Raw genomic sequence first — 27,397 nt, forward strand, 5'->3', positions numbered from 1 at the left:
CGAAGCACTGCTACTTGGGCGGAGTGATAAACGCAGCACCTGAGACGCGCCGTGGTGAGGAGCAGAGAGTTCGTTCAGAGCGCGTCTCAGGTCACTTTTTTGGATTAGTATGCTAGCTGCAACCATTTACATCCAGTCTTTGTGCTAAGCTAGGCTAGCGGTGGGTGCGTCAAACAGACTTATAGCACGCACGGAGATGAAAAAGGTATGTATGGACTTATCTAAATCTGGGGGATAAGGTGAATAGGCTAAAGTCCCAAAAAGTCGGAGTGTTCCTTTAAGACAACTTTGATCCACTCCAAATGTTGACTACTGTATAAAAAGAAAAGAAAAAGTTGCGTCTAAAAGCTCAGTGTACATTTATTTCTCAAGATCTTTTATAATTAAAGTATTGCACTTGTGCTTGCAATTTGTTTTATAGACAAATAAACTGTGCTTACAGACATTTTACTTTACAAAATTAAAAATAAATGAATAAGAAAAAGTTTAAAATATTAGAACCTTTACATTTCTTGGTAACTATATAATTCACACACTTTCATTGCTGTCATTTCATAGATTTGATGACTTCACTATTTATAGTTCAACTTCACAGTTTATATTCTAAAACATTAAAATCCTAATAAATAATAATAATAGGAGAGTTGGCGCACACACAGTTTTGCAGCACGCTCGCTATGAAAGGCTTCTTACGGGATTGCACTCCTCGATGCGCAGAAGTTGCTCCGGCTTGCATCGCTCCAGCACCGGCTCCAGGATCTCAAACGGCACTCCTCCGATCTCATAGAGCGCTGCGACACACACACACACACACACACACACAGCGGCTGTAAAGGCAGACTCACCTCGTGCTAGAGTAACATGAGACGTAACGTACAGTCGATGTTGTTCTGCAGCGCTCGGATACACTGCTGGTACAGCGTCATCATCGACGGCAGGAACGCCATCTTGCTCCCAGAATACACTTGCATCTTATTCTTCAGCCTCTTGCCAATGAACACCGGCGCCTCCTCACACACTTCACTCGGCTTGATGTCCGCTGGATACACACGGGCCAAAACAACACAGTGTTTAATGGGAACACCCAGGTAATGAATGGAAACGCTCAGTAGACACACACCTTTCTGCTCACTGAAGTACTGATACTGGGACACATCCTCACACTCGGGAAGACTCGCCGGCAGAGGAACGTTCAACAAGTCCATCACGGAGCGCTCGGAGGAGTTGACCTGGCGGTACAGGGAGAGGTCACTGAGAGTTCAAACCTGTATGTGGACTATACAGCTCCAATGTGACCCGAGCCGCACGGGTATATCTGTGGCAATAGCAACTATACATCGTACGGGTCAAAATTATCCATTTTTCTTCTATGCCAAAAATCATGAGGATATTAAGATCATGTTCCATGAAGATATTTAGTAAATGTCCTACCGTAAATATATAAAACATGTATTTTTGTGAGTGAATGCAGCACAATCGTGAACATAAATGCACAACTTTAAAGACGATTTTCTCAATGTTTACATTTTTTTGCATCAGATTCCAGATTTTCAATAGTTGTGTCTCGACCAAATATTGTCCTATCATAAACCATACATCAATGTAAAGCTTATTTATTCAGCTTTCAGAGGTTGTATACATCTCAATTTTTTTTTTTTTTTTAATGACCCATGTGACTGGTTTTGTGGTCCAGGGTCACACATAGGCCCGGTTTCACAGACAGGGTTTAGATTAAGGCAGGATTAGGCTTTAGTTCAATTAGGACATTTAAGTAGCTTTTATAAAAGCTACACACTCCGTCATTAGCCGTGTTTCCATGACCCTTCAAATTGCGCAAATTGAAATTGGGAATTGAAAATACGCTCAACTGGAACACGTAAATTTCGCAAAAAATACCATTTATCGCAAAAAAGTTTTTACGCTCGCATGAGGAGGTTTTTCAGGCAATTCAAAAAATTAATATTTCACAAAACTGCAATGGAAACAGTTGTTGTCCATTTACAGTCACATGACGTAGAGGACGCGGTGTGTTCGGACAGAAGACGAGATGAGTTGTTTATTAAATACAAAAGACAAAATAATTACAGGAATACTGGATTATAATCCTCAAAGAAACACAATCAAGAGCTCAGAGCAGAAAATGAGGGAGAAACACAGAAACTCTTCATATGAGCCGCTCACAGTATAAGAGTCTTTCCTCGCCATTAATGCTTGGATAACACACACACACCTCCTTCGATTAATAATAATAATAATGTCCAGTGCGGTGGCTGTGATATATAAACCTACCAACGTCTGTTGCCATGATTTTTTAAATGACTTATCGCAACAGAAAATAATTATGTTTTAGTCGCATAACATCGGTTAATGGAAACGGCGTCATTTCGCAATAGTTTTGTATCGATATTTAGAGAGAGAAAAAAAAACGCAAAAGTTTTGCACAAAAGGAAAAGGCAAATGAGGGTTAGAAGAACTGTTTCCAAACATATAACATGATAGAAGCATAATAATCACTGCAATAATGATCCAATAACTGACTCTTTAGCATTTTACATCTAAGCATCTCAATCCAAACAGTGACTTCTGTTGACCGGGCAGCGAGTCATGAGATACATTATAAGGTGCATTTCAAGGCATAATTAATGCTTTAAAAATAATGTTTAAGTGGATCAAAACTTTTCTTCAAAGTTATACATGAATTTTTAACAATGCTCGGTTTTGTTGACTACTGTATATGTGTGACCCTGGATCACAAACCCAGTCTGGAGCCGCACGGGTATATCTGTGGCAATAGCAACTATACATTGTATGGGTCAAAATTATCCATTTTTCTTTTATGCCAAAAATCATGAGGATATTAAGATCATGTTCCATGAAGATATTTTGTAAATTTCCTACCGTAAATATATAAACATGTATTTTTGTGAGTGAATGCAGCACAATCGTGAACATAATGCACAACTTTAAAGGAGATTTTCTCAATGTTTCGGCCAAATATTGTCCTATCCTAACAAACCCAAAAGATGTATAAATCTCAATTACAAAAAAAAAAGTACCCATGTGACTGTTTTTGTGGTCCAGGGTCACATATACACACAGTAAAGGCTTGAAGTAAAGAGTTTGGGAGAATTATACAAGTGTGTATTGCGGTACCGTTGTGATTGGCCGGTCCTCCACAGTCTTGCGGGCCTTCAGAGACACACAGGACTGGTCTTGGTGAGCAGGTCTGGGTCTCTTCTTGGGGCTGTGAGCGGCGCTGGACGCTCTCCTGCGTTTGCTGGTCTGCAGGTCGTAGCTCAGGTACGCTTCGAACGACATGCACGGCGTCTCCAAGCCCTCACCCTTCGGCTTCTCTCTCTCCACCGACACGCATCGGTCCTTCTCACGCTTCTTCTTGCACGAGTCTCCACTCTTCTCTCTCTGCGGTTGAGAGGCTTTCAAAGGTTTTTCCAGTTTGGTGTTCTGCTGGTTTTTCGTTATGCCGGAAGAAACCTTCCTGGTCTTTTCCTTGCCGTGGCCCGAGTCCTGATTCACACGCGAATCTGGTTTTGCCTCGTCCTTTTTTTCACCATTCAGGTAGAGTTTGGATTTACTGGGTTTGATTTTGTCTTTTTTGTCGACATTGTGTGATATTTTCTTTTCCGCGCTTGAATTCTCCATCTTTGGTCTTTTTCTGGAGTTGGTACTCTCTGAAAGACGGCTGTTTTCCTGAACTTCTTCATTCTGGCTCAGGCTTTCATCAGGCTTTGCTCTCGAACTGCAGTAAACAAAACCAAAAACAAGAGAAAAGACGACAGGTGAAACTCGGAAAATTAGCATATGGTGCAAAAGTTCATTTATTTCAGTAATTCAACTTAAAGGTGCAGTGTGTGATTTTTAGCGGCATCTAGTGGTGAGATTTGCGAATTGCAAACTTACGGCCTATCGCTCCCATTTCAAACTGGAAGGAGAAGCTACGGTGGCCGACGTAACCAGCACATTTCTCCCCACATAGCAAACCCACAACACAGCGAGGGAGAAGATTAGTCAAAGTTCAGCCGGCTAATATGAGCTGTTACGTAAAGTGTTTTACGGTCAATAGTACTGATCAGCTGATTGTCTCGCGAACGTAACCAGCACATTTCTCCCCACATAGCAAAGCCACAACACAGCAAGGGCGAAGAACTAAGTTACATTAAACAATATAACTACTTATACTACAGGGCCGTTGAATGCTTGAATCTGATTGGCTGACAAACGTTCTACGGTGTGCAATTATTTTCAGGGAACCGCACGGCTAAAGTAGTTCCGGCAGGTCCTGACCGCATTAACGCTCCATATCACTGCGCGTAGTTAATGTAATAACGGAAAATACGATACAATTCATAACAAGAAAAACTGCAGCCGCATGCGCTCGATCTGCGATGTTCAATGTCTAACTTCACAATCAATGGAAACATGCAGTTTAATGTTAATAAATAAAGTATACAGTCCTATACATAATCAATAGAAAATAAAACTGAATATTTACATAAATTGATAGTCCTGTTGCACGGGTTTTCGTAATTATTGAAGATAATATAACAAATAAATAAAATTGATAGGCCTATACTTGTTAAAAGGGCTTTGTGTTTCATTTATTAGTCTAGTCTACTGTCACTAATAGAAAAAAAGAATTAATTAAAACGAATTGAATTAATAAATCAATAATAATATCGAAGCACATGCTTCTCTCTAAGGCCGGTTATGAATGTAATTTGATACTTATGAGTGATCATGTGTGTTCAGCGCATTCAGTGTGTGTTCACAGCGGTGTTTAAAATCTGCTGCGTTCACAGTCAGAGAGTGTGTCAGACGTGAAGTGTGTGTCCAGCATTACTCTGCTATCAGCGGCTCAAACCTCCGCTAACTCTAAAATGACGTTCTGGAATTAGCAACGGAGCTTGGGTTTAGATGCGCAAGGAGTTAGTCCTACATACTAGAGCGTTTTGATGACAAAAACTTTACAAACGTCTTGAAATACATCATCTGAACAATATCTCGAGGCGTGGGAACTGTAGTATAAGCGGAATAATTGACTTCAGGCCGTTGAATTATTAGAAAAATAATGCATAATTTTTTATAATAATTCAACAGCCTGCAGTCAATTATTCCTTACATATTTTACACCACTGACAAGGGAAAAGTCACTTCTCACGGTGTCTATGGCTAGCTTCTAGGTAATGCTAACATTATGAAGAAACAGTTTTCATTTGCATTGTTAAAGTTGGAATAGCTATCCAGCAGAAAACACACTTCGGCGTCGCTTTGAAAGCCTTTTCCCCTCATAAGACCCTTCATCTGTGAAAACCACACCGATGTTGACCCGTGATTTTTGCCTTCGTTTCTCCCTTATTATTCTATGTTTTCAATATCTGTGGTCATTAATTTTCACGGAATTCGCGGAAGTCTTTTTCTGCTGCTTCTCATTCACGTTAGTGACGAAGCGCTGTGTGTTCGCTGTCGGCTACGGTAGAAACACGACGTCACAATATGTCGATCTTCATAGAAGCGGGTGTCCGCGCTTATGTAGATATAAATGACTCATTCTAAGCTAATAAAAACATAACGGTTCATTAAGTAAAGTCTTTATACACCACTGGAAACATAGTTATGGATCTTATATTGCATTTCTGTCAATAGATCCTCAGAAATATTTCACATTGCACCTTTAAAAAGTGAAACTAATATATAATATAGACTCATTACATGCAAAGTGAGATATTTCACGCCTTTATTTGTTATAATTGTGATGATTATGGCTTACAGCTTATGAAAACCTTTTCACAATATTCTAATTTGGGGTTTTCTGTAAGCCATAATCATCCAAATTATGACAAATAAAGGCTTGAAATATCTCACTTTGCATGTAATGAGTCTATATAATATATTAGTTTCACCTTTTAAGTTGAATTACTGAAATAAATGCACTTTTGCACCATATTCTAGTTTTCCAGTTTCAACAAGCTAAAGGGAAAAAGTCACTTCAGGAAACACGGGTCGATCACAGATTTAAGACCTTAAAGAGTCTTTCGGAACGAGCGCTTTCCATCGATTCACCAATAGTTTTGCCAGCTTTCCCGCCTCGTCATGCTTCCGGAAGGAGTTGATCACTTTTCCAATTCCAGTTTCCTAAAAATATAAACATTGAAGGTTCAGAAAAGATCAGTCACAAGAGGAAAACAACAAGAAAAACGTAAATATGATATTTAATAATATCTCTTACAGAGAGGATTTCCAGTGTAATGTCCAATGCTTCAAGTTTCTTCAAGATTTTCAGCAGCTGAAAGGGAAACGGCCAATTAAACAGAGCAAGACAAAGAGTTAACTGGTTTTGGACAAAACTGCCGATCAATTCATGATCTGGAATTTCAATTCCAACGAGCTGGTGAATTAGACTTAGGATAAAATGAGGATTTGATCAATTTAAAGGGCTGGTTGATTATGATCTCACTTTTCTAACTGTAGTTAGTGTGTAATGTTGTGTTTGATCATAAACAACATCTGCAAAGTTACAACGCTCAAAGTTCAGAGCAAAGGGAGATATTTGCTTTTAAAGAAATAGTTTAAGGACTACAACAAACGGCTGGCAGGAACTACACGACATTCCTCCCGGGTTGGTGACATCACCAACCCTAATATTTACATAAACCCCGCCCCCGGGAACGTGCAACAAAGGGGGTGAGTCCATGTTGAGAAGAGGTAATCGGAGTTGCTAATCAAGGGGGTAATCCATCCGCCGGATACTGAAGCTTCCCCGCGGGCGCCGCCATTGTAGCAGAACATCTCCTGCTGTTAGCATTGCATTGACTCCCATTCATTTTGGCGTCACTTTGACAGCGAATAACTTTACATCTGAGGCGTTTAAAGACTCCATTTGTCCATTATTTATTTCTAAAGAAACACGACAATGTATAAAAGGCTCCATTACCTTGTATCTTACGTTATGGCCCCGTAGAAGCAGTTTTTGTAAAAATAGGCTAACGATTGCGTCATAACCACTCGACTCACTGTCGCACAGTCGAGAAATTACCGTATAGACCGGCGGAGAAGCTCACGGGCAATCGGGGGAGGCATAAAGTCTGATAAAGTCAAGACAGAAGCCCACAGAGAGTGATAAAGTTGCTCCCGCTGCTAGCTCATGGACAGCTAATGCTAACGCTCACGCTCTCCGTCTCTGCGAGATTCGGAAGGGAATGATTCAGATTTCTCTCGGCACAGCGACTAGGAGACTGACAGCTGTCAGACACACGTCACATCTCCGTCATCAAGCTCAGTTTGAGTCTGCGCAGTTCGCCTGGCCATCAGGAAGTGAGTGCTTCTAATGGGCTTCACTTTTCTGCGTTGAAATCTATGGGGTCACTGTGTCCATCTTGTATACTGTCTATGTTGCTAACACTTGAGCTCTTGAAGCTCCGCCCCCTGTGCCGGGATCAGCAGCTCATTTGCATTTAAAGAGACAGACACAAAACGGTGCGTTTTTTCTCACCCTCAAAAAGTGACACTTTAACATGATATATAAACCAATATCTGTGGGGTATTTTGAGCTGAAACTTCACACACACACACTCTGGGGACATCAGAGACTTATTTTACATCTTGTGAAAGGGGCATTATACACCACCCCTTTAAAGATGGTGTGGTAGCAATCGTTTCAACCAAATTGGCCAGAACGAAACTTCTTGGTAGTTCTGGTTAAGATTACCAGCTTGCAAACCTATTTCATGTTGTTCGGCTCCATTTTTGTAAACCAAGTTAATCAGTGCATTCTGGGAAATGAATTGTTCTCCTGACATGGTCCGTAAAATGAAAGTTAATTAAAGACATGTAAAATGGCATTTCAAACATTATGATGCTGTGAATATTATAACCTGTTTATCAATGTTTATGTACACTAGCCTTGAAATGTTTGATATCAGAACGATTTTTTTTATGTTTTTTAAAGTCTTTTCTTTGCACCAAAGCTGCATTTATTTGATCAAAAATACAATTAAAACAGTGAAATATTACAGTTTAAAATACCCGTTTTCTATGTGAATATATAGTAAAGTGTATTTTATTCCTGTGATCAAAGCTGAATGTTCAGCATCATTACTCCAGTCTCCAGTGTCACATGATCCTCCAGAAATCAGTATAATAGCCTATTTCATGAATAGATTGTTGAAAAGAACCGCATTTTTCTGAAATTGAAAGGTTGTACACTACCGTTCAAAAGTTTGGGGTCAGTAAGATTTGTTTATTTATTTAAAAGAAATTAATACTTTTATTTAGCAATGATGCATTAAAGTGACAGTAAAGACATTTATAATTGTCCAAAAGATTGTATTTCAGATAAATGCTGTTCCTCTGAACTTTATATTCATCAAAGAATCCTGAAAGAAAATTTGTAAACTGTTGATAATAATCATAAATGTTTCTTGAGCATTAAATCCTCATATTATACTGATTTCTGGAGGATCATGTGACACTGAACACTGGAGTAATGATGCTGAACATACAGCTTTGATCACAGGAATAAAATACACTTTACTATAGAGAACAGATACTTTAAATAGTAATAATAATATCACAATATTACTGTTTTTATTGTATTTTTCATCAAATAGATGCAGCCTTGGTGAGCAGAAAATACTTTTTTCAAAAATATATTTTAAAAAAATCTGACTGATGTAAAACTTTTACAAAGGTATGCATACATAAACATGATGTGACACTGAAGAGGTCATAAATGATGTCCCACCCTTTTCCACAAGGCCGTCTAATAATCTGAGTTTGCTGAGCGAGCGCTTTCTCTGGTCAGGCATAGCTATGTATGGAGAAACCTTAGCCTTAGCCAGGGCACTATAAATGGGCCATGCAACACACACACACACACGATTCACATCATGGTTGTAAAACACTGCGCATGTGCAACTGAAGGGTCGATGAACTCAATCACATTAAACAAACTACTCTAATTTTACATATTAAACCAAGTACTTTAATGATGCACTATAGAAGTCACCAAAATGTTGCATGGAGAGTTGTTTAAACACAATAAGCAGCAGCGCATCGGCCAAACTGACAGAGTCAACATGAGGGACAACTGCAGGATTATTTTTAGAAGAACCCCTCCCTCCTCCAACAGCTGCTGACACCACCTCTCCTGCATGCACAGGCATCACTGACCTCACTGCCATTTCTGTGCATACAGTCGACGACGTTTAAAGTGGACCAAAAAAGTTCATCAAAGTTGTCCTAAGACAAGAACGGGTGTGGTTCAGAATGCATGTGCAACTTGGTTGTGATCCACTTCAAATGTTGACTAGTACTGTATAACAGCCTTAAAAACAGCAAAAATTATCACAAAGATACATATGGACTATAAAAAATAAAAATAAAATAAAAAATAAAAATGGAATATTGTTGCATCTGGGTTCTTTGGTTTCTTAACGCAGATAGGCCTACTGCAAATTAATTTAAGGTAGGCTAATGGTTTTCAATAATTAATCAAACTTTAGGCTTAAAGGGGCTAGTTATCATACTTGCATTGCTTATATTATTGTTTATGTAATTTGTTTACGGTGAAATTTTAAACAAAAAAGCAAACATGGAAAAGGTAACATAAGACACGTGACTAATCGCCCCAACCTCACATTACAAATATTCCTGAGCAGTTAAAAAAACTTTTTTTTATATAAACTTGTTTAAATGCATCCCAGTCATCAGCTATCAAACACTATTGTGATATTAGAAGTTCATTAAGGTGTGCGTGTTATTAATGAGGTGATTGACTTAAACGCAGGCCTGCAGTTCCTGAGATCAAGCCTGAGTGGCACAACTTGCCCCGAGGCTTTATCTGTGAGCCTGTTTTCACTGAAGCGATTCAAACTGTGTGTGTTGACGACAGACAGAATCCTACCGTGTGTCCTTCACAGGATTCTTTCAGCTGATGCTTTAATTGCAAAACCTTTTTCACATCAGCTTCGGCCATGTCAGCTCCTCACGCGCATGCGCATTTCATGCACTTATTAAAGTCTCGCCATATTTCTGTCGTCACCTTTATATGGGCGGAGACGATATTTAAGAGATGTAGAGTGTCATCTTGTTGGAAAGCATATTCTATATAGATTATAGAATCCGCGCACGAGCTTTCGGTTAAATAAAGCGTAAACACTACACAAACACACGTTTAAACACTGATCACTGAATGCAAGCGATTATTTACAACTTTGATCAAATTTGCAGTGCACTGAAAAACTAAAAGACATGTCTTACTGATTGCATTTAATTGTTTGTGGTGCACATGCGTGAGATGCGTCGCGTCACGCGGTATCGTCATCTGACCCTTCAAAACTAATATTACACTAATATTGGAATTATGGGTTCTGGTTCATAATTTGCAGGAAACAATTTGGATGAAGTAGCTTGCATGAATAAAGAAGTATATATTATTTTTTTAGGTAGCCTGTAGGCTATAGAAGGTAAGTTAGTAACATGATATAAAACTGCACTGTTCATTTATGGGGCTACTTCCATTAATAAATAAAAAAACATTGATTTTTAAATGACGGCTATTAGTGTAGAACGTTAGAACGTTCCATAGAACGTCCCCTAACGTTCCAATTTGGTCATTTTTAGCGGGAACCAAATAAATTGCTATTCAATACAGAAATATATAGTATGTGTGTTTATATATATAGCCTATGTTTTGGTGTGTTCATATTAGTTTGGTGTGTACAAGTTAAAAAGTAAATTAACCTTCTGAAGAAAGGCAGAAAACGCTTCTGGAGGCGCGCCTGTTCTGTTCCGTTCATCCACAAACACACACGTCTTGCTTTTTTTCTTTTTGATGTGTTTTAATGTTTATCCTTCTTGTAGCCTAACCTGCCTGACAGAAGCCGAGTCCACCAAACGCTCTTCACGCCTGTATGTTGGTGTAATTCTGACCTGTTGCTGAAATAACGGAGCACATTTGCGCAATCACCTTTAGAGGAGGAGGAGTTACTCTGCTGTGTGTTCCTCTGACGGGACACCTCTCTCTCTCCATCTCTCTCTCTCTCTCCTGCACACCAACTTAGGGGTGCAAGTCTGTCCTTCTCCTGCACCCACTTCATCTCGACATCGGTAAGTTCATTACTGGCTTTATACTAAACGTTTTCGGTGGTTCTTTACAGCAACGTGGTTTCAACAAAGAGCATCTTCTTCACAAGCTTGGCTTTGTGGGGTTCTTGAGATAACGGTTCTTGTGAGTTGCGTTAGGTGTCAGATCACAGTGTTCAGGGTTATTTAAAGTAACACACACACACACACACGTATGTAAAGCCTACATGTGTGTGTGTGTGTGTGTGAACCTAGTACAAAGGCAGCACTTATATATCCTAGGAGTATAAATGATTACATTTTTGCACAGATAAAAAATAAAAGAAACGTGCTGGTGCTGAAAGGACACACGGGTTCCAGTGACTTCGAGTCTATAAAAGGAACAGCAATGGTACACAGCCTTTCTATTCTTGGCCATAGTTGTGATAAGTTGTGACAGATGCAGAGAGAGGAATGTCGAGGTGATAGGCCTACAGCGATAACAGCCCTTAGGAGTTCATTAGAATAAAGCTTTACACTATCTAGATACCTATTTTTCTGTTTGTTTGTTTTTTCGCTTCTTGTTAGAGTGACTCTTATTGTTAAAGGGATAGTTCATCCAAAAAGATAAAATGCTGTCATCATTTACTCACCCTTATGTTGTTCCAAACCTGTATGACTTTATTTCTTCTGGTGAACATAAAATAATGTATTTTGAAGAATATGTGAATCCAAACCAAACATGTATTGGACCCCATTGACTTCCATAATTAGGGGAAAAAATACTATGGAAGTCTATGGGGACCATCAACATGTTTGGTTTCATTTTTGGGTGAACTATCCAACATGAGAAAAGTGTCCCACTGGTTCAGTTTGAGAATGTTGAGAAGTTGTTTTTTATTGCTGATAAATTGTACAAATTTAAAGGGACATAGTGATGGGGAAAGAAATATGAGATGGGCTTAAAAATGAATTATAATGCTTTTGCATTATCTCGCAAATGTTTTTTGCGCTCCCCCAAAACTTTGCATTTCTAATTCTTTGAGAGTGAACGCAAAGTTTCTTGGAAGCTCAAAAGCTATTCTCCCATCTCATATTTTTTCCTCACAATGTCCCTTTAGTGCCTCTGTAGGGGTCTGATTGTTTAAAAGGAAATTGAAAATGGAAGGGGATGTTTGTTTGTTTATGTTGTTTTCTTTCTCTTCAAATAAAGCCCTAAAGTGACCCCGCATGGACGATTCCACCGGTTGTTCTTTACATTGCAGCCTACATTGTGAAATGTAACCCTACTTGGGACACTGGTAATCTGAAAAAGTTGATCAGGGTGATCCAATCTAATTTTGCTTAAAACCAATCTAATTTTGCTAAAAACCAGCACAAAAGTAAGATTGGCTACCTGATCCTGAATAGAAAAACATGACATTTCCAAATCTATAAATCATTCTGATCCAAATGAAGGGTTTACACGACAACGATATGCTTAAAACTGAGACGTTTTTTCTTTAAATTTTCCGCGTACAGACGACACCATCGTCAGTACAATCCCCATTCACACGGATCCACAAAAAACGACTAAAAACGCTGTATTCTGCTGCCAGGCCAGTAGATGGCGATGCAACACTGTAGACTGAACACGTAATACGCATGTACATGACTTCAGATAGTCTTCAGATATTCACGTTTTTGTTGTTTACACGGAGACCGTTTTCAAAAACTTACGCTTTGAAACCTGTTTTCAAAAGTTTGCGTTTTCAGGAACCCAAAACGCCGTTGTTGTGTAACTAAACGGCTAAAGCGCATAAAAAGTGTTACATTTTTTAGTTGAAACCGGTGTCGTGTAAACAGCCTCTCAATTTGGGCCCAGTCTGCAACCACTATGCACATTTAGGTAGACACATGCTAATCTACTATTGTATATGGTCAGTGAATAAGGCTTTTTCAAATTACGTTTGGTCCACCCAGGTATCGGTTAACATCCTTTTTATAGGAAAAAGCCTTTATCTAAATGGTTAAATTGTGCTTTCCTTTTGTCAAAATTAGGTCTTGGCTGTGACCCATCACTACAGTCATGGCACCCAAAAAGAACAAGACCGCTAAGAAGAACAAAGCTGACATCAATGAAATGACAATTATGGTAGAGGACAGTCCAACCAACAAAATCAACGGGCTCAACACTCTCCTGGAAGGTGGAAATGGCTTTAGTTGTATCTCAACGGAGGTCACCGACCCCGTCTACGCACCGAATCTCTTGGAGGGTCTTGGCCACATGAGGCAAGACAGCTTTCTCTGCGATCTGACTGTCGCAACCAAGTCCAAGTCTTTCGAGGTCCACAAGGTTGTGATGGCTTCTTGCAGCGAGTACATCCAGAGCATGCTCAGGAAGGATCCGTCCCTCAAGAAGATTGAGCTCAGTGATTTGTCCCCGGTTGGTCTGGCTACAGTCATCACATATGCCTACTCTGGAAAGCTCACCTTGTCGCTCTACACAATTGGTAGCACTATCTCAGCAGCCTTGCTGTTGCAGATCCAAACGTTGGTGAAGATGTGCAGCGATTTCTTAATGCGGGAGACTAGCGTGGAAAACTGCATGTATGTTGTGAACATCGCCGATACTTACAATCTGAAAGAGACGAAAGAAGCCGCTCAGAAGTTCATGCGGGAGAACTTTATTGAGTTCTCGGAAATGGAGCAGTTCCTAAAACTCACTTACGAGCAAATCAGCGAATTTCTCACGGACGACTCCCTCCAACTGCCTTCTGAGCTCACGGCTTTCCAGATCGCGATCAAGTGGCTGGACTTCGATGAGAAGAGGCTGAAGTACGCGCCCGATCTCCTGTCCAACATTCGCTTTGGAACGATCTTACCTCAGGACCTTGTCAGTCACGTGCAAAACGTTCCCAGGATGATGCAAGATGCTGAGTGCCACCGTCTTCTGGTGGATGCCATGAATTACCACCTGCTGCCGTTCCAGCAGAACATCTTGCAGTCCAGAAGAACCAAGGTCCGCGGCGGACAACGAGTTCTGCTCACGGTGGGCGGACGGCCTGCGCTTACCGAGAAGTCCCTCAGCAAGGACATTCTCTACAGAGATGAAGACAATGTCTGGAACAAGCTGACGGAGATGCCCGCGAAGAGCTTCAATCAGTGCGTGGCGGTTCTGGATGGGTTCCTTTACGTGGCCGGTGGTGAAGACCAGAACGATGCAAGGAACCAAGCAAAACATGCCGTCAGCAATTTCTGCAGGTACGATTTTACATCATTAAAGCGCGTTATTAACTTTTGAATAAGAGCTGACGCGGGACAAAATGCCCGATTTCCCAACACGTTGAACTGAGCAATGCCATTGTGCCATTTGAATAGGCTACTTATAAACACATATAGCTCAGTAAAGTCAGTTTTATGTATTTTCTGAGAGGGGGCGGGGGGGATTTTTGTTGGGAAAGTCGGGGGAGAGACGCACACTTCGATTAGACTGGATAAACACATGCAGCATCTTAATTGTTAAGTAAATTAAACGAAATAAATGAATAAATCAAGCCTTTATTACATAACACTATATCATACAGCATTCAGAAAAATGTGCACCCCTAGTTCCTACGTCTATGGCACATGACGCGATGAGCATTTACTATAGCTACTTTAAAAAAATGCGGGTCAGGAAGCGGGTCGGGTACAAAATTTTCTTTCTTTTTTTTTGCGGTCCGAGTTGCGGGCAGGTTAGTTGAAAACGTCGGTCGGGTGCGGGTTGTTTATTGACCCGCGCATCACTGATCTGAACACCAGAGTCACACACACACACACACACACACACACACACACACACACACACATTCTTGTACATCTATCTTTATGAGGACATTCATTGACACAATGCAATCTCCAGCAGTTTACCCTAACCTTACCCATCACAACTGAGTGCCTAACCCGAACCCTGACCCTAAACCTCCCCTTAACCGCATTATAACCTTACCCCTAAAACCAAGTCTTGACCCTCAAACAGGCCTTTAAAAGGGTCTCAGAAAGTGAAGATAGGCCAAAATGTCCTCACTTTACTCTCTTTGTCCTCACTCCAATGCTCAAACTCAGAAACTCAAAATAGTCCTCAAACTTGTCCTCAGAAAGATAGTTGTACAAGCACACACACACACACACACACACACACACACACACACAAAATATCCCTCTGAACACCAGAGGGCGTCTCACACACACACACACTCACACACCACATATCCATATATCCCTCAGTGGTCTCAAACTCCTGGAGGGCAATAGCTCTGCACAGTTTCACCACAACCCTAATCAAACACACCCGAACCAGCTAATCAAGCTAATCAAGTTGTTCAGGATTACTAGAAACTTCCAACCAGATGTGAGTTGGAGCTAAACTGTTTAGAGCCCTCCAGGAGTTTGAGACCACTGCCCTATGGTCTTGTGGACTTACAATAGCGTGTCCGTTAAGTCCACAAGAATGTAGAGTCATTTTGTCATTTTCACAAGACCGCATGTGCACATGAAGTGTGCCATTTGGGACAGGACCGATATCGCTGCAAGATAGGGGGGGGGGAGTTATTTTGATCAAAGATTACAAGGGAACATAAATAAAATATAATGATGTCCACAGATAAACCCTTTGTAGCAAACACTGCAATATTCCATACAAATATGAATTGTCCATTTTGATTTGATGGCTTTACGCCATGTCCACTGGCATGTGTGCATCACTTACGAGTATTTCTCTCCTCAGATATGACCCCCGATTCAACACGTGGATCCACCTGGCTAACATGCTTCAGAAGCGCACTCATTTCAGCCTCAACAGCTTCAACGGCCTCCTGTTCGCCGTAGGGGGACGCAATTCTGAAGGCTGTCAGGCGTCCGTCGAGTGCTACGTCCCCTCCTCGAACCAATGGCAAATGAAAGCTTCAATGGAAGTCCCTAGATGTTGCCATGGCAGCACAGTTATCGACGGCAAGATCTTGGTTAGCGGCGGTTACATTAACAACGCCTACTCTCGCGCCGTGTGTTCTTACGACCCGTCCACCGATAGTTGGCAGGATAAGAATAGCCTGAGCAGCCCGAGAGGATGGCATTGCTCGGTGACCGTCGGAGATCGCGCTTACGTTATCGGCGGAAGCCAACTCGGCGGGCGTGGCGAGCGGGTAGACGTCTTACCGGTTGAATGCTACAACCCTCACTCGGGCCAGTGGAGCTACGTCGCCCCCTTGCTGACGGGAGTGAGCACAGCAGGTGCTGCCACCTTGAATAGCAAGATTTACCTCCTGGGTGGATGGAACGAGATTGAGAAGAAGTATAAAAAATGCATTCAGGTGTTTAACCCCGATCTTAACGATTGGACTGAGGATGACGAATTGCCCGAGGCTACGGTCGGTATCTCATGTTGCGTTGTCACCATCCCCACACGCAAAACACGAGAGTCGAGGGCCAGCTCCGCTTCATCCGCACCGATTAGCATATAAGCTGCGCGAGAGAGAGCAGTCGGGGAAATGTTGCGAGTTGTAATTTTTTTATTACTATTTGTTAAAGGTCAGCTTTTCTCACAGATGCTAAGATTGTCAGTTCATAGGGAACTTGGGAATGTTGAATGTCAAGTCACAACATAGCAGGGATGTAACGGTACACAGAAGTCACGGTTTGGTACCTCGGTTTTGGGATCGCGGTTCGACCTTGAAATAAAAAATTAAGGAATTGTTGATTTGTTACTCTACTTGATAGATTGACTAATGCTGCGCGGTAAAATGTGACGGCTCTTTTCAAACGTATTCGTTTGATTAACGCTGTGATTTTCTTTGCGCGTGAGAGGTTATTAACATGCGGGACAGTGGCGTATGCACAAAGGAGACAGCGAGTGAAACACCACAGGCTTCATATTCTCAGGACACGCATTTTACATCACTGGACAGTAGTGAGACTTCCACGACGCAGATCGCTACAATGCTAAATGATTTTCTCTCATTATAACAGCGGAAACAACTCTGTCATTTATGGTCATGCAGATAAGAGTAAGACAACATTCAAAACTGTAAAGGGTCTGTACACTCACAATATAAACAAAACACTGTGCTTTTGTAAAGTAAAGAAAACAAACAGGATGCCACTTTGCTGAAGTTAGCGGAGCGAGTCACAAAAATGATTAGAAACTCAGTGGGCCCTATCTTGCACCCAGCGCAATTGACTTTGTACACCGACGCATGTATCATTCCTATTCTGCAGCCGCGCACAGCGGACTCTTCCCTCCACAGACGCACGTCGGTAAATTAGGGAATGAACTTGCGCTCGGGGGGGGGGGCGGTTCAGTGAAAAGAGGAGCGCGTTCCGGCGCAAACGTTCCCTGGACATATTCTGCAGTTCCAGAAAACAACTCCGCCACTGACCAGGAGAAACCGAGTCTAAAGACAGCGGCGCCGCGCGTTAGTCAGATGCTATTTTAAGGGCGCATGCTTGGCCATTATGTAGCGTGTGAACAACACACACACTTTGATTCTCTAATCTAAACAGACGCCGCAGTTTTCATTTTTGCAAATCATACATTATTACAAGGAAAAATATTAACACACGAGGGAAATCATTGTTGTGTCCGTGAAGATGTGAAAAAATAGGCATAAATCTAGATTACACATTTACCCAAATTATTATACGGCTGTTTAACCGAAGCTAATGTGTGTGTGTTTCTCCATCATCCTCATACAATGTCACTTCTCTGTGTTTTATGGCCCTGACGAGAACGCCGGTCTCCTCGGCTGTGAACCGCTCCTGGCGTGCGCCGGCAAACCCGCCGTTATAATAGCAATCCGCTGTTATAATAGCGACCCGCCGTTATAATAGCAATCCGCCGTGGAACAAGCGCGCCGGCTCTTAAAGGGAATGTGAGAGGACGCTCTGATTGGTTTATTTCACGTTACGCCCAAACCACAGCTATGAGTAATGAAGCGACTTCAGACCAACACATTTTAGATTTGCGTCGGGCACAAGAGTCATTTATGATAGCAACAGCGCCGGGATCCGCCCACAAAGTTACTTGCGTTTCGCGTTTGATACTTGCGTTTCAGAGCGTTACAGTAGGACCCAATGTATTGGCTACTAGCATGATCTTGCGTGCTGTCTGAACTAATACCCTGCGTCTCAATGTCCATACTATCTTCCTAAACAGTGTGTGAGATTAAAATAAGTGTGTCCCAAAGCATAGTATGTAAGTCCCCGGATGATCTACGATTCCCGGTGGATTTTCGAAATGTGGATCCGTGCTACTATAGACCTTATGCACCAGAGAAACAAGCGCACTCATAAAACATATCGAGAAACATATCTCTATGGCATCGCTGTCCAGGAGTAATTCACTTTTGAAGTGGATTTACTTAATGTAAAGTTAACGAAAGTTATCATGAGGATTGTAATGTATAACGCAAATGTCTTAACAAATGTCAGTCGACCGGGAAGATTTTAACACGAGCCGTTCATTCATAAATACACAAGATCGCGGTGAAAATACAGACCGGAAGACAAAGACAATGAGTGCAGCGCTGAAAAGGGGCGGAGCTACATAAGGTCTATAACAGCCAATATTACCCACAATCCACTGCGCTTTGGAGGAGGACTCAGTTCAGAACTACAAACATGAATAAAAAGTGTTCAGAAGACTAACATGGCGGGTGTGCGCAACCGATGGTTAAGCAGAGAGGTTAGATAAAGGGGTTTGAGTGACTAATAATCAACATTTAAACTGATAACAAATATGTATTTAATGTTATCCGTGTTATATTTCATCTGCAACGACGACGACAGGAGGATGCGTGTAACTAAGCAACAGAGAACAACCTTTAAAGACGCTATTTAATGACGTGATAGTGTCTCCCAAAGCTTGTGCTACACTCAAAAGCATGCACTTTTTCTCCACAAGAAGAGTACATGCTTTTAGGGCGTAGTATAAATGGGCGAATTGAGTTGTTGTGGGTTGGTGCGGAGATCGTCTCTTCTTCTTCTTCTGCTGTTTTTCCTGTTGTGGCGGTTAGCAAACAGTGTTGCATTACCACACTTCTGGACATGAGTGTGTATTCATCGTCTGACTTGTACTGGTGAAACTGGAAAAACTAGAATATGGTGCAAAAGTGCATTTATTTCAGTAATTCAACTTAAAAGGTGAAACTAATATATTATATAGACTCATTACATGCAAAGTGAGATATTTCAAGCCTTTATTTGTTATAATTTTGATGATTATGGCTTACAGTTTATGAAAACCTTTTCACAATATTCTAATTTTGAATTTGGGGTTTTCATAATCTGTAAGCCATAATCATCAAAATTATAACAAATAAAGGCTTGAAATATCTCACTTTGCATGTAATGAGTCTATATTATATATTAGTTTCACCTTTTAAGTTGAATTACGGAAATAAATGCACTTTTGCACCATATTCTAGTTTTTCAGTTTCGCCTGAACCGAACCGAGACGTCTATACCGAGACGAACACATGTACTGTTACACCCCTAAAACATAGAAATCACAAATTGTATACAAATTCACAATTATTTATATAAGTCACTATGTTTAAAATTGAAGCATTAAAAAAAAAGAAAAAAGAAAAAAAAAGATTGATGTGTATTTAAAGGTGGTTGGAAACGGGGAAAGTGCGAGAGACTTGTCTTGGAGGTAGAATAATTATTGTTTATAATGTTTACGGAAAAGAAAATGCAAATAAACAATACATATCTGTAAAATCAAGAGTTGGGAACATACTTTTCAAGTGAGGCCGGTTCTCCAGTTACGATTCGATTAGTCCCTTAATGTACAAAATGAGGTAATTACAACATTTGATTAACAAACAATAATGCAGATACTTATTAAAGCATTACTTTCTAGTGTTGCCATGTCTATGGCACTGCACACATGAGCTTATTAATGTGGGATACGCCGGGGTTTTCATTTCACTTACTCCTTTACTAACATTGTCTTCATTCATTAATCATTAGGCCGCAGGGAGATAAAGGTTTATAACCCAGTTTGCACTGTAAACACACAAAAGCAGAAAGTGTGTGAAGAAGGATGTGAAGAACACTGAACAGAGGGATTTACAGTGAGGGCATTTCTGTGAAAACTGAATGAATGGATAATTGTGAACAAGTTTTGGCCTGAGCCGTCTAGAGGACGCACACAAACATCTGCTGTGTGTCCTGATGGTTCATGAACTTTAATGTTCTGAGTAAAAACTGAAACGTGACAACTGAACACACTGATTTATTACCTTAAAAAGATATTGCTTATTAATGTAAATCGTTGGATTGCATTTGGAATATACGGTACACACTGTGATACATGTTGTCAAATAATAATAAAGCTCTGCATATTTATTAAAGCTTCTTAAGAAATGTTGACATTTTTCTGTTTCGGCGGGTGAAGGTCTCTGCGCGTTTCCTCGTGGCAAAGTAATTTGATTAAAATATTGTTTTTTTTTCATACACTGTAAAAAAAATTGTCATGATTTGTTATCACAACTTTTTATCTTTTGTCAAATCAACTTAGATAACTAATGTGTGAAGATAACACTATTTTGAATTTCTGTTTATTAAACCATTCTTCTTCATTGTATTAACTCAAATTTTTAATTACAACGAACTCAAAATTTTAAGGCAACAAGGTAACTTGCTTTTTTAAGTTAAACCAACTTTTTTTACAGTCTATGTATCAACTCGTAATAAAAAATAAAAAAAAGACTCCATAAATGAAAAAGGGTTTAATGATAGATCTGTGCGTCATTAAATGTGATGCGAATGTTTGAAATAAAAATCAAATGTTCACAATTTATGTCAGGTAAATGTGTCACGCCAACTGCATAATCAGTTCAAAGATAATAGATATTCTCTGGAATAAAGAGAGAAGATTATGAAATACACAGGTTACAAAATCGCCCCCAGCCTCTTGCTGCATTTCATCATATAGACCGAAACTTCTTTCTCATGCAAACGTGTGCTAACAGCGGAGACTCACCGTCACTCCCTCCTGGGATATCTCTAAACTCCTAACAACTTTATTTACTTCTGTAAAAAAAATATTTTCATGATTTGTTATCACAACTTTTTATCTTTTGTCAAATCAACTTCGATGTGTGAAGATAAGTCGGGGTAGTCCTGACTTTTGGCATAAAATATGTCTGAGAGAAAGATAGATGTTATATCAAATCATTTACGTTTGGGCAAATTGCTAGCCAATTTATATGATCGAGTTGCTGTTACTGGACCTTGTTTTCTAAAAATCGTAAATTTTCCTACAATTCACGCTGTACATATTCATATGAAATTGCAATCTTGTAAAATAGTTACATCATGTCCAAAAACACATTTTTTGAATGGTCTTCAATAGAGAAAGATGCATTTTGCCTGCATATCTACAGCATCAAGATCTGTCTAGTGTTTAGCATTAAGGGTTCATGAAAAACTTGACCACTTGTGTCCATAATGCAGTTTATCAAATATATTTATATCAATCATTTATATCAAATATATCAAATTTATTTATATCAAACATTTATATGCAAGATAACACTATTTTGAGTTTCTGTTTATTAAACTATTCTTCCTCATTGTATTAACTCAAATTTTTACTTACAACGAACTCAAAATTTGAAGGCAACAAGGTAACTTACTAGTTAAACCAACATTTTGATTTATCACAACTTAAAATCCAACATTGTTTCAACTTTAAAAAGTATGTGTTCATGCTTGACTTAAAATATTAAATTCAGTTAACTTTAGTCTAGTTAAGTTGGATATTTAAGTTATCTCAACAAATTTCAACTAATCGCATCCACATTTTTTACAGTGTGGTACAAATGTCTCATTCCACAATTAATCCAAATGTGCAATACTGTATGATAATTATTCACATTAAACTCTATAGGTTGTGTGAATGTTGATCTCCGCATGAGAGAGAGAGAGAGAGAGAGAGAGAGAGAGAGAGAGAGAGGGAGGGGGAGGGAGAGAGAGAGAGAGAGAGAGAGAAAGAGAGAGAGAGAGAGAGAGAGAGAGAGAGAGAGAGAGAGAGAGAGAGAGAGAGAGAGAGAGAGAGAGAGAGAGAGAGATGTTTTCTGAGGTGTTCAAATGGTAATTTTCTTTGTTGAGAGTTGCTCTCTCTTCCAGTTTTTCCAGCCTTACAGGGACAATGCCTTATATATATATATATATGTGTGGCTGCGATTAGTTATAACAACTTAAAATTTGTTGAGATAACTTAAATATCCAACTAAACTAAACTAAAGTTAACTAAATTTAATATTTTAAGTCAAGCATGAACACTCACTTTTCAAAGTTTAAACAATGTTGGATTTTAAGTTGTGATAAATAATCGCAGTAATTTATATATATATATATATACACTACCAGTCAGGAGTTTTGGATCGGTAAGATTTTTCATGTTTTTAAGACGAGTCTCTTCTGCTCACCAAGGCTGCATTTATTTGATAAAAAAAAAAAAAAAAGTGTAATGTTTTCGATTTTAATATATTTAAAAGTGTAATTTATTACTGTGATCAAAGCTGAATGTTCAGCATCATTACACTGTACAAAAATATTGTTGGTTTAACTTAAAAAAGTAAGTTACGGTTGCCTTAAAAATTTGAGTTCATTGAAATTAAACAATTGAGTTAATGCAATGAAGGAGATCGGTTTAATCAATAGAAACTCAAAATATTATGCTATCTGAACTACATTAATTATCTAAGTTGATTTGACAAAAGATAAAAAAGTTGCGATTACAAATAATGAAAATAATTTTTACAGCTCCAGTCTTCAGTGTCACATGATCCTTCAGAAATCTGTATAATATGATGATTTGAAGCTCAAGAAACATTTATGATTATTATTATCAGTGTTGAAAACTGTTCTTTGATGAATGGAAAGTTAAAAAGAACATTTATTTGAAATATAATCTTTTGTAACATTATAAGAAGTCTTTACTGTCACTTTTGATTAATTTAATTCATCCCTTGATTAATAAAAGTATTAATTTATTTTATTTATTTCCTCCCAAAAATAAAATAAACATTCTTACTGACCCCAAACTTCTGGACGGTATAGTGTTTAATGTTATAAAAGCTTTATATTTCAGATAAATGCTGTTCTTTTGAACTTTCTAAAATGAAAGAGAGATTCCCTTCCTGTTTGTCTGAACAATGACAGACATCATTGTTATTTTTGCAGTTCCCTTTGGTGCAGTTAGTGGCACAGAAATAACTGAGTACGAAAGCTTTGACTTTACACTTTCAAGTTCACAAAGTAAACATACGATGTGTGTTGGAGATGACAGACAGTATGACAATGCAAAATCATGATTATTATGATGACAAAAGTGAATCTGCCGGAAGTGACCCCTGACCTGATAACAAAGGCCTGAGCCCATTTGCACTTTCCTACTTACATTACTGAATTCTTCCATATAAACCGTGTACAGGGGTCACTTAAAAGCATCTACAGCGGTTTAAAGGGATAGTTCACCCAGAAAAGAAGATATTTGGATGAATATTGATGGACCCCATTGACTTCATTTGAAAAAGAAAATACATGGGGGTTCATCAAGTGTCTGGTTAACCATATTCTTCAAAATATCTTATTTTTTGTGTTCAGCAGAAGAAAGAAACTCATACACTAATGTGAGTAAATGATGACAGCATTTTTGGGTGAATTATTCCTTTAATAGACGGTTACATTACATGGTTCTGAAAATAAAACCTAAAAATAACCATTAGTTACAAATATTCTGTAATGGTTATAAAATAGTAATAATAATAGAAAAAAAAAATAATTAGGGAACATTCTGTGTTAGTTATTAATTAATGGTTATTATAAAAAATTAAATAACCATTAGGGAATGTTCTGTCACTGTGAAAGAAAGAAAGAAAGAAAGAAAGAAAGAAAGAAAGAAAGAAAGAAAGAAAGAAAGAAAGAAAGAAAGAAAGAAAGAAAGAAAGAAAGAAAGAAAATAACCATTTGGGCACGTCCAGTGTAAATAATTAATGATTATAAATCAATCAATCAATAAATAAATAAATAAATAGTAAATAACCATTAGGGAATGTTCTGTGTAAATAATTAAAGGTTATAAATAAATAAACAAACAAACAAACAAAATAACCATTTGCGAACATTCTGTATAATGGTTACAAAAAAAACATTGAGAACGTTTTGTGTAAGTTATTAATGGTTATTAAACACACACACACAAACACACACACACACACACACGGTTGTAAAATTAAAACCTAAACCCCCGTTCCGTGTTTGCTGACCTTGGTGTTGCTCGCATAACCCAAATAATTCACAGCCAACATATTCAAAAATACAAGCAATCAAACAATAGTTTCCACACAAATACAATATTTTTTTGCATTGTCATGATTACAAAAGCACATTCAAACCGATGCGCGTGTTGTTACCTTGACCACGCCATCATCATCATCATCATCCGCGCACAACAAAGAGGAAGAGGGAATTGCTGAGTCATAATATGATGACGCGCAGGCAACGACACGGTCACGTGTTTTCAGTGCAAGCAAAGTGTGTGCGCGCGAGGACAGGACTGACATAACTCGCGCACTCCGATCAAATATCCACAGCTCGCAGCTCGAGGCCGCTTGATCCGCGCGTAACGCGAGTTATAGTGGAGCCTTCCCGTGAGAAAGCGCTGGGAAACAAACGCGAATCTTTTCCTACTTAAAAACGAGCCGTTGAAGGGCCTAACGCGCGCGCGCGCTCGCTCGCACTATACATTATCGTCTATCGATATCGCGAAGCGCGTGACGCGTCAGCGGCGGAGGAGAAGAAGTTGCAGTTGAAGTCTGTAATAATAATAATAATAATAATCGTAAGTTAGGTTTGTGACATGGGCTTGCTGTCACAAGGCTCACCGCTCAACTGGGAAGAGACCAAGAAACATGCTGACCACGTTAGAAAGCACGGCATCCTCCAGTTCCTCAACATCTACAACAAGGTGAAGGAGCGCCAGAAGGATGTGCTGAAGTGGGGCGACGAGGTGAGCATGCACGCGCTTCTCCACACTCTCGGACTGCAGATATTGTGATGCATATGTATGGGAAACACGTGGTGGCGTTGCATTAAATGATGCAATGGGTGATGCTGCTGTGAGCAGGTGCACCTCCAGCTCACGGTGTGTTTGCTGTTAATGCACTTTAATTTCACACAATTAACTCGATCTTTAAAACAAACAACATTAATGCTAATGCTTACAATCTTGCACTTGGTTTTTGTAGATAAATTGAAAGTTCAGACTTTATATAAGGCAAATAACAGTTTTTGTAATGCAACATCAACACAATAAGCACATTTGTTGCATTGCTGTAAAATACACAATTTTATTTTAATTACACAATGCAACAAATGTGCTTATTGTGTTGATGTTATTGTATTACACAGACATTTGCTGTTATTGAGCTGGATATGGTAATGTCAGAGACCGGTTTGCTGGTATGGGTTGCATAAGGGTGAGTTAAGGGGTTAATTACCCCAAACCATCCGGTACAACAAGTGTCCAGCTGACCTTTGACCTCCTCAGTGATGTCCCCTGGTAGTCAATAATTGTATCCTTTAAAACTCATCTTTTACTCACATTTTTAATGCCTTAAAATGGCTTGATTGTAGCTCAACACCCTCGCCTCGTTTAGTACTCGCGGTTCTATGAATATGCAAATGAGCCCCGCCTCCAATCACTCACTCATTGACGATCACAGGTTGATCTGATTGGTTACAAGGTAGTGTGTGACGTCAGAAACACCAGCGATTTCAAACCGTGTTTTTGAGACTCTTTGGTTCACTGCAGTTTTAAGCAGAAAATACTGTCGACTTATGAATTAATTTACACATGGTTTGTCTTAAAGCGTTTTAAAAGACATATAAACAACATTAAAAGCTGAATTTTCACCACAGGGGGACTTTAAACCACTTTAAGAGTGTGTAAAATGTGGCTACTTTAAAGAAGCTCAAATACAACATCTTTTCATATTCATATTCTCCCATTTTTGTTAGCATATTTCATAGTTTCGGTTATTATTCCAGCTTTCCTCGGGTATATCGAGCGCTGTATGTGTAGAGCAGTCCAGGCGTGTGGAGATCTGCCCTTGAAAGGGATTTTAGTGTATAGATTTTGATTGCAAAACCCCGTTTGGTTTGGCTGGATGGCTGTGCAGTTAGTCATCTCTCGGTGAGCTGTGCACCGCTCTTTAAAGAGCACTAAACTAAACATTTGGCGCCTAAACGTGTTTGCATGTGCAAACCCGCAGTTCATGTAGGATCAACACGCTAATGTCGATTCCTGAACCTCCTATTGAAATGGCTTTTCATTTCATCACGTTTGACCAGCCAGAAGACGTCAGTGGGTTTACCGTAAACCTGCAGGAATGTTGTTGGTTTAGATGAAGCCTTTGTTCGGCGTTAGTGGATTTAAAAGGCAAAAAGCATGGAATGGCATCCGACCCGGAATGCGTTTATACTTCCATAATGAATGTGATAAGAAGAAAAGCACTGTGCTTTGTCATTGTTGGTTGGGTTTGCAAGGCAAATGCGCTCACTAATAATCCGTGTTGGGGAAATGCATTACAAGTAACTTGAGTTATGTAATCAGATTACTTCTTCAAGTAACTAGTAAAGTAACGCATTACTTTTAAAATTTACGACAAAATATCTGAGTTACTTTTTAAAATAAGTAACGCAACTTACTTTGTTTTCCCATTTATTGACTGACAGCTCTCCTGTCCTCATGTTGAGACAAATCAAAGTGCAGATGTGTGTGTGTGTGTGTGTGTGTGTGTGTGTGTGTGTGTGTGTGTGTGTGTGTGTGTGTGTGTGTGTGTGTGTGTGTGTGTGTGTGTGTGTGTGTGTGTGTGTGTGTGTGTGTGTGTGTGTGTGTGTGTGTGTGTGTGTGTGTGTGTGTGTGTGTTTGTGTGTGTGTGTTATTGAACATGATGTTTATTGTAGTTCTACACTAAATATGAGCATTTACTCATCTCACTTGCACAAAAAATTCTTCAATATTCCTCAAAATAAATAAAATCAGTGAAATGCAGAATCAGAATACTATGCAAACCTCCAATAACTAAATATTTTAAATAAAATATACATTTTTATGCATTTCATCTCACTTTATTGACCAATGTACTTGCTTCTGACCTTCGATGATTCAGTTGAATAAGCAAAAATGACTATAGAAAGATAGAAAGGTTTGCTTGTGTGCGTTCCTCTACTGTACACATTTCCTTCAGTCTGAGGATTATTATTTCACTTTTGCTTTGAAAGG

General features: G+C 39.3%; 3 protein-coding genes across 8 annotated transcripts in view; 2 read left to right on the forward strand and 1 right to left on the reverse strand.

Moving 5' to 3' along the window:
- eloal (elongin A, like) overlaps window positions 1-11,112 on the reverse strand; it is a 28,064-nt gene extending 16,952 nt beyond the window's left edge. The window contains exons 1-7 of one of the 6 annotated variants that reach the window (XM_079634701.1): window positions 10,985-11,112; window positions 6,245-6,301; window positions 6,038-6,150; window positions 3,154-3,757; window positions 1,121-1,229; window positions 878-1,039; window positions 694-791 (exon numbers count right to left, since the gene is read on the reverse strand). In XM_079634701.1, coding sequence (XP_079490827.1) covers window positions 694-791; window positions 878-1,039; window positions 1,121-1,229; window positions 3,154-3,757; window positions 6,038-6,150; window positions 6,245-6,301; window positions 10,985-11,047 — 1,206 coding nt within the window. In that variant the 5' untranslated portion in view covers window positions 11,048-11,112. Of the gene's footprint in view, window positions 1-693; window positions 792-877; window positions 1,040-1,120; window positions 1,230-3,153; window positions 3,758-6,037; window positions 6,151-6,244; window positions 6,302-9,919; window positions 10,342-10,758; window positions 10,945-10,984 lie in introns of those variants that run through there. The other 5 variants (XM_079634704.1, XM_079634703.1, XM_079634705.1 and 2 more) reach the window with 5 other exon arrangements.
- Window positions 10,989-20,457, forward strand: klhl31 (kelch-like family member 31). The gene is made up of 3 exons (XM_079634696.1): window positions 10,989-11,124; window positions 13,120-14,322; window positions 15,827-20,457. Exons 2-3 carry the CDS (start codon window positions 13,148-13,150, stop codon window positions 16,557-16,559), a joined length of 1,908 nt encoding a protein of 635 aa, XP_079490822.1. The 5' UTR covers window positions 10,989-11,124; window positions 13,120-13,147; the 3' UTR covers window positions 16,560-20,457.
- A 4,160-nt stretch (window positions 20,458-24,617) lies between these two features.
- gclc (glutamate-cysteine ligase, catalytic subunit) overlaps window positions 24,618-27,397 on the forward strand; it is a 48,697-nt gene continuing 45,917 nt past the window's right edge. Inside the window, exon 1 of the mRNA XM_079634698.1 lies at window positions 24,618-25,120. Within this exon, the coding sequence (XP_079490824.1) occupies window positions 24,971-25,120 (150 nt within the window). The 5' untranslated portion in view covers window positions 24,618-24,970. The remainder of the gene's footprint in view (window positions 25,121-27,397) is intronic.

The sequence above is a fragment of the Phoxinus phoxinus genome, assembly GCF_949152265.1.
Source record: "Phoxinus phoxinus genome assembly, chromosome: 14".
Classification (NCBI taxonomy): Eukaryota; Metazoa; Chordata; class Actinopteri; order Cypriniformes; family Leuciscidae; genus Phoxinus; species Phoxinus phoxinus.

What these genes read in the sequence shown, in the direction of transcription:
- klhl31 (XM_079634696.1), top strand. Translation starts at nt 13,148, where the DNA reads ATGGCACCCAAAAAGAACAAGACCGCTAAGAAGAACAAAGCTGACATC. An exon ending in GCCGTCAGCAATTTCTGCAG is followed by an intron (nt 14,323 to 15,826) that starts GTACGATTTTAC and finishes TTCTCTCCTCAG; the next exon opens with ATATGACCCCCGATTCAACA.